Raw genomic sequence first — 10,879 nt, 5'->3', positions numbered from 1 at the left:
TGAAGTGGGAGATAAAGGTGTCTTGGGAATTGCCTTACATATGTTTGACGATCCATACTGTAAAACTCAACTGTGTGGAACTATAGTTGGAACTATTTTAACTGTGGTCTATAAAATGGATTTTTAAAGGTTTCTAAACTTTTTCATTTCTAATAAATTGTCTTTCATTTTTAATCCTGCTTTACTTCAAGTCTTTGCTCCTTAACTTGCTTTTTGATACACAAAGAAACAGCTGCACAAGTGAGTGAGGCCAGGAAAGGGAATACACTGCGTTCTATGTTTTCCTCAGAAAAACACGAGAGGACAAAGGATGAGAGAATGAAAGAGGGGAAAAAACAGGAAAGCACAACTCCAAGGAAGTAAGAGGGCTGAAAAATTAACTGCATACAGACAAAGCTAAGTTTTTGCTCAACCAAAATCAATTTGTCCATCTCAAACGGTAGAGTTCACATTCCTGTGATACGAAACTGAGATTCACGTTTTAAAACACGTAGTTTGGTACCAAATCCTGTACAGGTATTTCAGGCTAACATCTTTCTTGTTGATAAAGCTCAGGAAACAATCCACTCTTATTATAATATCTTCTATTTGATATATGAAGAATGAGACCTATCTAAGCTAGATGAGCAGGATCTGATGAGAAATTTTAATTAAGAACTTCAGCTTTTCTGCCTTATTTATATGTAGGTATGGAAATCTCTCTCATTTAACTCACAGCCATTCCACAACATCCCATATTGAACTTGAAGGGTGAGAGGTGGAAATCAGAGTACTCCACTTTTTCCTGCACAACTTCCCACAGCTTCTATCATAATTTTAACCACATAATACAAGGGCAGAATTCAGCAGCTAGAAATGTATATCCGCAAGCTAGTTAGTAAGCCTACAACAACGTCTTGTGGTAGAATGAAATCTTAAGAATTGTCTAGATTCATCCTAATGGTATCCTAAATTGGGCACTGATGCAAGAGCAGAAGTCTCATCAGTTGTAGTCCTACCTGATGAGAGACTCTAGAATGGCTGGGGTGGGACCCTTTTGAAATTCCAGCTCCTTGTAGTGAAGGGCCTTGGCATATGCTCGACATTTTGCAGCTCTTTCACCCAGGAGGACAATGCCATTATCATCTCTCAAAGGCAGTGGACCCTGGGTAGAAGCACATACATCAAAAGCAGGATAAGTATAAAAAAGAAGAAATTATGCATGAACTCTTCACACCCCTTCCATAGACAAGCCATCAGCCAGCTAGCCAGCATTAGAAAAGAGATGCCTAAGAGCACCTCTACCTTGTCACTGTGTTCCATGAATTCTGCCAAGTTCAGCAGTGTCTGAGTGACTTCTGCAATGTCCTGAGAAGTCAGGGCCAATTCAATGCTTCGGATCAGCTCATCCTGCTGGTCTTCATTCAGTTCAGACCAGCATGAAACAAAAGCAGCATTGAAGAGATCTCTGAGGAGGAAAACAAAAGAGAATGAGAGGTGAGGATTCATTACTCATGATAAAAAGTCTATCTGACAGTGGATTTGCCTTCTTGTTTAGAGAAACAGAGCCACAAAATGCATTTATATGTCTACTTGCAATAAATAGTGATTAGCTTTTATAAAGCTAACTTCTGCACCAAATACTTGGTAAAACCTGCATTTAAAAAATATAATAGGATGAGATACTACAAGAGTAGAAATATTGTACTATCATATGCTAGCAAGTATTTTAGGCTAGAACAAACTCTACATAGCAGCAAGGATGCTCTTCTGTGAAGAACTAGGCCTAGTCTGTCTTAGATCACAAGTGCATATAGTGAAAAAGATGATTGTACATTTCTCTGGACACACATGCTGCAACATTTGTGTTTTCTGTGCTCACTAGAGGACTGCAGTTGCTGGAGTTTGCATTAGTGGCAAAGCTTGAGGAGGAAAGGTGATGAAAAACAGCTACAGGGACAGCCCTTGTCACTGCTTATACTGTGGAGAAATACTGTGGGATGGGTTTGAGATGCGTGGAGTACACATGGAGGACACTAGCATTACCTCTGCCTACCTAGGAATTGCTGGCTTTTCATCATGCTGTTTGCCCTTCTATTTCAAAAAATAATAAAACTCACATTAAGGCAAAACTAAACCAGGAACGAACACTTTTCTAACAGCAGCAGTCAGATTCATACGCACTGAGATGACAAGTGCATATTGTCAAGAAGAGATAAACAGGCAACTGCTTACAGAAACTCAAAGTTTCTCCAGACATACTGGTTCCAAAAGAAATAAAGCACTGTGGCTTATTCCACTCAGAGGCATTTTTATTCACCCGCAGTAGATCCTCAAAACTATTTCATACTCTACTGTTTTTCCAGCTACACTTTTATGTGCCTTATGTTATTTCTAGACTAATATGCAGAATTCCCCTGAAAGATTTTGTGCACATCATGGAGCAGCCAGCTGGGAAGGGTGGAAATGAAATCAAGTTGCCAGCTATTTGATTTGTCCCAAAGCAGAAACTATCTCTATTTATGGAACTTGAGAGCTTTTAAGTAACTTTATTTTTCCTTATAATATCTGGCTTGCATCTGCAATTTAAAGTGATCCGAAAAAAACAGAATTACTCTACCGAGCCATGGGATTATATGCCTGAGCCAGGGCCCAGCATGAGCGCAAGGATGGTGAGGAGGAATCTTTCAGCAGCTCCAAACTCAGTCTTCTTAACCATTCCAACCAGTCATCTTTGGAAACTCTTCTTGCTGCTCCCCAGGCCTGCAGTACAAAGTGAGACAATTCAACTACCAAATGAAGCACTATCCAAAAGCAGAAGAAATCCATCAGCAGGCAGCATTACTTCTTTACAGCTCCAAATCACATTGCTGAGATTCCCTTTTCAATTCCCTGAAATCCGTTACCTTTACCAGATAATTTGTAGTACTTCAGTTGCATTTCTAAGAAATCTTCCCTAAATCTATTCCTGTCGTGACATGCCAAGTATTTAACATGAATAATTCTTTCCCTACAAAAATACATCGAGAGCTGAAGCCACTATTGAAGCATCGGCTTAAAAATACTTAAAAATGTAATTCTAAAAGCAATGAGTCCAGCATTTTCAAACCAATCCATCCCACTACTGACCTGAGTGCTACATGCATTAACTGTTCAAATTTGCCAGTGCTTAGCTATTAAGTTCTATACTGGCTTCAAGAGAATATAGCACTAAGAGAAGTGGCTGATGAAAAGAGGCAGAACCTCCGAAATAGATGTCTCTACAAGCTACAGATGATTCCTTGTGATCTAGGAAGTTTTGTTCATACTTCACATAACAAGAAAGTGTCAAGATTACTTCACGGCCATTAATAGCCTGATAATTCAGCTGCTCCTATCTTTAAAGTTGCTTAGCACCTCCTTAGATGGGACACAATAGTTCCTCCCTTCAGTAGCAAACTCATGCTGTGCAGCACTCCAGTCTTACCTTCTGCAGGTTGATGGTGCTAACATGTAATTTCTTCATGGGACCTGTTTCCACAGGACCACTGGCCAAAGTTTCTCCCTGGTTGCTTCTCAACATTCGGTGCTGATAAATCAGGGGATCCTCTTCTTCATCAGCAAGAGTATAGCCCTACAATAAATGGCTTACAATGAAGATCACACCCACACATACAAAAGCAACTTTCTACAAGCCAAATGGATGATAAAGTCAGAGCACTATCCAATCTCACAGCAAAATTTGTGAAGCAAACAACCGTGTTTCATTAGAATGATTACACCTTATAAACCAGAGAACTCGAATGATATCCCTTTTCTAGTCAAGGTAACTGTTAAGAAATCTTAGCTCCTAGTATTAAAAAACAGAATAATACACCTGAAAACATGCACTCTTTCCTGTTTGGCTCACTAGTAAGCAGTGTGCTGCTTGTTCCACACTAATCAAATTGCAAAGCAGTTACTGAGTTTTTGAAATGTGGGACATACTATGGAAAAAACCCGAGATAACAAGTTAGGGTAAATCCATATTTAAGAACTACTGAGAAAAAAGTAATGACACTGGCTACAAGTCTAAGTTCTTACTTAGAGCTTGCAGTGATTTTTCTATAGGAAATAATTGATACCAGTTAACAATAATTTTCTCAATGCAATCTCAAGGTCTCCTTAAAAAGCTGTACTTAGCACACAAATACAGCAACAACCATTCTTCGTTCTATGAGTAACTCAAAGTGAAGTTTCCAGCTGCATCTGTTTCAACATGAAAACATCCCCAAAGTGCCCTTAAGCAAACAACTATACACTTGTCAACTCACCTTTACAATTCTGCAGATAAGAACATCATAGCGTTGATGGTTAATTCTGTGTCGCACCAGAACTTTGTTCACCATTGGGATAAAAATCTGGTACTGTATACAGGAGAATGCATCAAAAGCTAGTTACTCAATCTCACCAAGAGCAGTAAAATTCCACCTTTGTTTCATTGATGTTGTAAGAAACCAATTCTGAAAGTTTGATTTCAGTAACTCCCAATTCCAGAAACAACTAAAGAGAAGAAAAATCTGTTTTCTTTAAAATCCAGAATGAGTGCATTACAAATATTCAACTTCAAAGCCCTGCTCTTTGGGACAGTCCCTCCTTCTATGAGCTTTCAAGCCTAAGAAATATATTACCTTCTTTCCCAGCTGGAATACCAGAGAGGAGAGGGTGTCCATTGCAGTTGTTCGTAGCTCAGGGCTCTGATCTAGTGTTCGCACAATGGGATGAATAATCCGTGAAGCATAATCAGTGAAATCCAGGGATTCCGTCAAGCGATCCACTGTTTCTAGAGCAGCTCTAAAGTCAGAGCAGAAAGAAGGGAGGACTTATCTCTCATTATATAAGACAGGAACAACAACATGTAAAAATACAGAAGTGATTCATGCTCAGTCCTCCTAGGCATCAATGGCAACAGGAAAAACAGAACACTAGAACGCTGTTAATGCAGCTAGTGCTTCCAGGACAGCTTGCAAGTTGCAGTGACTAGAATACTGGCAGGTGAGAACCAGAAAGTAATAGTCTATATGCAAGAAAATGTATTACCAGTGCTGTGACGTCCAACCAAAAATAACTTTCCATAATGATTTAACACAGAGAAAACCTGTGGAAGGAACTAAGCGGTATTTCATTCTACATGTGGCTAGGGCTGCCATTGCAGAACTTGGATATCACAGGCAAAAAAAAAAAAAAAAAGAGACTGCCAAGCCACCAACACTTACTTGCGAGCCACCACTGGGACATCTGGGGCATCAAATAGCTTTACAATGGGAGGTAGTAACAAATGAAGGTAGTCATCCAAGTTAGCTCCGAAGAGCTGGATCGCATTCAATAGCTGGAGGGAAAAATGACCCAATGTGACTCAAAGTCGTGAAAGAGATGCATTTTAAATAAGTCAGTATCCAGTGAAAACTTGCTTCAATCCTGCACTTTAAACAAAAGTACTGCCTGCATCATTTCACACCAAGCCACTGCTGAGCTGCACCTATCCCTTTTGGTTGCAACACACAATCAACAGAAGCCCTGCTGGAGAGTGGCACATTGGGCACGCACTTGCCTCAGCAATACCCAAACCAACCCAGCTGCTGCAGCTTCCTGCTCACCTTGACAGAGACAATTCGACTCTGACTATTGTCATGCATGAAGACCCGTAACATGTGAGGAATGAGCTGAGGCAGATAAAGTTTGAATTCACCTCCTAGAGCTACCACAATTTGCTCGATAAGTAGGATAATTGTGCTCTGTATGGAGTTGTTCATGACCCAGAAGTCCTACGGAAGAAAAAAAAAAAAGGTAAAAAATTAAACAGTTCTTCAGTTGAGCTCTACCAATTACAAGAAAATCAAACTGTAGGAGACAGTCTCTAGATAAACTCAAGATTGCAAGGAGGGACTATATGTCCCTTATACACTAATACAAATTGGCAGCTTTGGTCTGTTTTTAAAACACTCTGTACCTTCAGTATACTTATACCTGTTGAAAACAACCTCTAGGCAACTGATTTTTCCTAATCCTTCTAAGTGTTTGCAAACAGTAAGTGAAAAAGAAGTGAAATGCCACCTATTTATGAACTCCAAAAAATTCTTGCTAAAACTGTTTCTGAAAGTAGTAAGTGCACAAAAACCAAGCACTCAAAAGAACTCAGGCACTAGCAGAATCTATTACTAGTAACTGCAATAAGAGCAGCTCCTAATGTATATTATTGTTTCAAACACATGTTACTTCAAAATACTATTACTACTCCAAATGCATGGAATTCTGCACTTCATCTGAATGTATGAAGTAACTGATACATTTGATAATGACAGAAACACTATCCACCTTTTCTGACACTAAAATGCTGGCTTAAAGGTGGTACTCACTCTCATCAGGGTGACAATTTCATCCATATAGGGCCGAATATGACTTCTCACAAAGGACACCAACATCCCTAGCTGCTGGAACAGGAACTGGAAGGAAGAAATGTGTAGTGATCAATGTAGCTTATTCAAGTTTCAAAGCAACGCTAGGTAAACTGTGTTTCACAGGCCAGTTGCAAGCTCATTTACCAAACAAATAGCATGCATAGCTCCTATATGCTCAAAATCTGGGGCTAAATTCTTGGCAGCTTCAGCTCAGTGGTTTGGGTTTTTGGGCGGGGGGGGGGTGTGAGGGGGGAGTGGTTTTGGGTTTTTTAGTTGCTCCCCCGCCCCCCCAAACTTGCATCAAAAAATTTCTTAGTTCAAAGCCTTACAGTCAAGCATAAAAATAGGAGTTTATAATGGGTCAGTAAGTTTATAAAATGTCAGAACAGACTTGCAAGCAAAAACACCTCAACTACAGAGCTTTTTAATTTAGGTTTGAAGGATGCTTCCAAAAATTTAGCCCCTAATCTTTTCCCCCTGCCTGTAAACGAAACTGGCACACATTTTAAGATACTCTTTTTGTACTCTTTCCCATCCCCACCAAGATATATTGGTGAAAAGTTACTGGGGAAGAGAGTTTGGTCCTTGCCAGAAATACCACATTTTTTTGAAAGACGGTTGATTGTACCATAGAAGAATTTTGACTGAGACAATTTAATTTGGATATGCTATGACAATTTTGCAATTCCTTTTGCCCCAATACAATCTTATGCACTCACTCATGACAATGAATTTACTTCTAAGATCGGTATGAAATAATGTGGGTTAAATCGCTTTGTCCACAAAATAAATGTATACAGTCTTTTTTCCTCTAGGAAAATAGGAAAATGTAAGTTATCATAGATTAAATTTCATTTCTTCATGCAGTATTTGAAGACTATAGCGACAAAATACAAAGTGGAGCTCAGAAAGAGATAACTTGTGAAAACTAAGTAAGAAATAACATTAGCTTCTTTAGTGAGAGCAGTACACTTACATTTACCAAAAATGAACCCTGAGCTCCTGTATTGTGCCTTTTTTTGGTGTAGTGAGAGGATGCTTACATATAGGACAAGGACCTGCCTCCTTTAGGCTTTAGTGTCACACGTACCCACCTCAGCTCTTCTCCCCAGTACACTTTCACCATCTTCTTTTACCTGAAAATTTTTAAACAGAGTGTGCACAACTGCATAGCTTTCAAGCAAGTTAGATCAGTCAGGTCTAGGAGTTCGGCCAACCCAGGCGTGAGAGATGTTTTCCTTCCAATCTGAGTAGTAGTTCAGTCTGGGAGAAAACAGCGGTTCTATAGCAGGGTTGGGATTCTGCTAAGGGAGCACCCATCCCACCTATAAAACACAGTACCAATAACTAATACAAACTGCCCTTCCCACCCCAGAGATTATTTTCAGCTGCCTGAGGAAAAGGTTTGGCAAACAGCAGCCATCTCTGGTTAGGTGAACCTTAAGCCCATTATTACCTTCACACAATTCTCATTTCCTTCTAAAACTGTAACTTAAGTGGGAAGACAAAGCACTGCTGTGGAATCACCACCCACACTGCTCTGAATGTTAGCAGACTGTAGCAAATTGAATTTTCCTTCTCACAGATGAGCCAAAGTACACGGTTGCATCAGAAATTTAAAGAATCTACCTCTATTATTTAATAATACTGTTTGCAACAGTACATTAATGCAGAGATCACTGAAAGCTCTGGAAGCTGCACAGGCTGTTTTTCTGAACAAGACCAGCTTGATAAATAACAGAATCAAATATTGGCCTTTTAAGGATTCTGCTCAGAAGCAGCTGTTTCAATAAGAAGCAGAAAAATTGTTTCCACTGGATATTCTACCAAATGCTCACAGGAGAGAAAAAGCAAAGCTGAACCTCACTTCTGCAGCATGCTTGGCAGCAACACATAGCACAGCAATGCCCAAAGCCAGTCACATTCTCTTTTAAAAAACGGATTCTTATTTTAGGGCAGTGGAACACGAAGGAAGAAGGAGTGGTCCCTAGTACACTCACCTCTCGGATGGCACCATCACAAACCCGTATTACATTCAGGAACGTTGGCATGACCTGAGGCAGGAACTGCACACACTTCAGCCCAAGAGATTTGAAAATAAAGGTGATGGCCTGAACTACCATAGTGTGGTGTTGGGACAAGGATTGGTCTCGGAAAATTCTCATCAGTGCCACCATAGAGACAGCTGGATAGAACTCATCCAGAGGGAGGTTTCCCATGTTCACCAACATCTCACTGGTACTGTAGTCCGCTAGGAGAAAAAAAGATAGTGTCAACAAGCTACATATTAAGTGGTCTTGAATACCAGTTCAGGAGCACCTGAGTATTAGGTGAAAACATGTACACTAATAATTTGTTAAGAAGAGGAGACAAACTGGTAACAACAAAAACAACAACAAAACCAAACCAAACAAATAAAAAAAAACCCACCAAAAAAACCAAGACCTGTTTCTAGATCATAAAGCTATTCACTTGAAATAAATTCAGATGCTTACAAGAATCCTGGCTGGATTTGGACTCTGAGAGGCTGACGGCTGAAGCATCTCGTGACTGATCAATCATACCAATGTTCACTTTGTGTTTGTAGGGGTCTAAAGCACCCAGCAACCCTAACACACGAATAGCCTGATAAGACAGAGACAAAAAGGAAATTCATCAGATCTTCATCACCAAGGCATACCTCACATGAACCGACATGTTTGGAAAGGTCCTGAGGATTAGAGAGAGAAGATCTGGAACTAAAGCGACTGCCTGGAAAAAAACGTCAATGCTTTCCATTCAACTGCTGGAGGCCATTTCACTGACTCGCCACTTTCACCCTCTTACATCTGCTCATTGTACTTCTATCAGCCACAACAATGATCTTTCACCTCCCTCCCCGCCCTGAATCTATGCAAACACGTTTATTTCACAGCACTCTCTTCCCCCAAAAACTTTTAGAAATGGTTGTGTGATAGCTTCATGTTCATACCTCTCTACGGGTGCCCTGGTTCTGCTCAGTCTTCAGGAAGTTCAGAAGCACCTCCAGCAAAGTTGGGTACTTCCTGTATGGTTCCACCACATAACCAGTGCTGGCCACAAGCTGTCCCAGTGTCCAAAGAGCCACCTGGAAACATGAAAGCCAGAGAAGATTAGTTTTGACCAGGGAATTTATTATGTCTCCTGATTCATCAGTCATTCAACTTCTGTAAAGTTTCTTTAAGCATTTTAGCATCACGCTGCAAACCACAGCCCATGGTTTGAAAGCCCCTATTAAAGAGTGCTTTTTAATAAGCAATAGTAAAGAAAGTGATAATCAACAGTTTTTTAGACTCTGACTGCCATAACTGCCCTCACTCAGAGATACAATTCAAATAGGCATTCAATTCAGTGAGTCCAAGCCTTCCAATAAAAACTGCTTCCTTTTTTTTTTTTTTCTTTCTTTTTTAACAACTCTGTACTATGTCACAACAGACAGGCACTGCAATCCCTTACCTGTGTGCCATGAGTGTGAACATACCCTCCACAAGAGAGACTTGAGTGATTTAAAGGTTCATTTTAGCAGCTATGATGGGACACAGGAATATTTCATCACAACTTAGATCACGGCCGATGGCAAATTTAGTGCAGTCAAACACTTACTTGTCTTTTAGCCAGCAGCGAGGAGTCCTGTAGCATGTCCATAATTATAATGAAGAGCTCATCCACCCATTTCCTCATTTCCAGCCCACTGACCTATTGAAAGACAAAAATCAAAGTCCTTTATCTAGCATTGCCAAAAGCTTAACAACTGACAAGCATGGCAAAGAGGTACCGGCAGTATCCCTACCTGTGCAAGTTCCCCTATGGTAGCTAGGACGTTGTTAATCACCCCTGGATTTGGATCTGGATCAGGATCTTTCAGTTTCACAATCAGTGCCTGGTAGGTGACAGAGGAACAAATGAAAATGTGTTTAGAAGACTCCTTGCTGTACATACAGTACTCAAAATTATCTTTCCTTCTGTTTACACCTGAAATTGATTCCACAGGGGCTCAACCTGCATCATGGTGAGCATTGCAACAGTAAATGAAGCTTCCATTTCACAAACTTTATGTAAATCCAGAATCAAGTTAGGCTACACTATCACATACATGCATTACTGTGGGTAACATCCACACCAATCCGATTTTTTCCTGCTATGAAGAAGAAAAAGAGCTGCAGCTTCTGTATCCGCTTGCGATATCATCTCACTCCAAAGTCACCAGGAAATGTACAGAGACTCTACCTTAAGGATAGGCTCCATATACGGACGAATGAGGCGCGGAGCATTAGAAACCAGGTGACCCAACATCCTGGCACTTTGCTCTTTAATCCTGCCAACACCACTGTGTTCCAGCTCTGTTAGAATCTGCAGAAAAGACAATGGAAGCATGAGAACAGGGAAAATAAAGGTAGGCAAAAATTCTTTGGATTTCCTCTTCTCCTGTCCAATAACCACAGAAAGAAAAAACCAATCTCAACCCT

The 10,879-nt window shown here is 40.3% G+C and overlaps 1 protein-coding gene across 1 annotated transcript in view; it reads right to left on the bottom strand.

Annotated features, from left to right (window-relative positions):
• Positions 1-10,879, bottom strand: part of MTOR (mechanistic target of rapamycin kinase) — a 60,500-nt gene that overhangs the window by 46,418 nt on the left and 3,203 nt on the right. Inside the window, exons 6-20 of the mRNA XM_009811080.2 lie at positions 10,641-10,763; positions 10,204-10,293; positions 10,017-10,109; positions 9,367-9,501; positions 8,891-9,020; positions 8,396-8,646; positions 6,354-6,440; positions 5,595-5,762; positions 5,214-5,326; positions 4,629-4,791; positions 4,272-4,364; positions 3,446-3,592; positions 2,600-2,742; positions 1,285-1,447; positions 999-1,144 (exon numbers count right to left, since the gene is read on the bottom strand). Of these exons, the coding sequence (XP_009809382.2) occupies positions 999-1,144; positions 1,285-1,447; positions 2,600-2,742; positions 3,446-3,592; positions 4,272-4,364; positions 4,629-4,791; positions 5,214-5,326; positions 5,595-5,762; positions 6,354-6,440; positions 8,396-8,646; positions 8,891-9,020; positions 9,367-9,501; positions 10,017-10,109; positions 10,204-10,293; positions 10,641-10,763 (2,045 nt within the window). The remainder of the gene's footprint in view (positions 1-998; positions 1,145-1,284; positions 1,448-2,599; positions 2,743-3,445; positions 3,593-4,271; positions 4,365-4,628; positions 4,792-5,213; positions 5,327-5,594; positions 5,763-6,353; positions 6,441-8,395; positions 8,647-8,890; positions 9,021-9,366; positions 9,502-10,016; positions 10,110-10,203; positions 10,294-10,640; positions 10,764-10,879) is intronic.

This window comes from Gavia stellata, chromosome 27 (assembly GCF_030936135.1).
Source record: "Gavia stellata isolate bGavSte3 chromosome 27, bGavSte3.hap2, whole genome shotgun sequence".
Taxonomy (NCBI): Eukaryota; Metazoa; Chordata; class Aves; order Gaviiformes; family Gaviidae; genus Gavia; species Gavia stellata.
The sequence above is the reverse complement of the archived record's forward strand: the minus strand, read 5'-3'. Positions and strand labels throughout refer to the sequence as shown.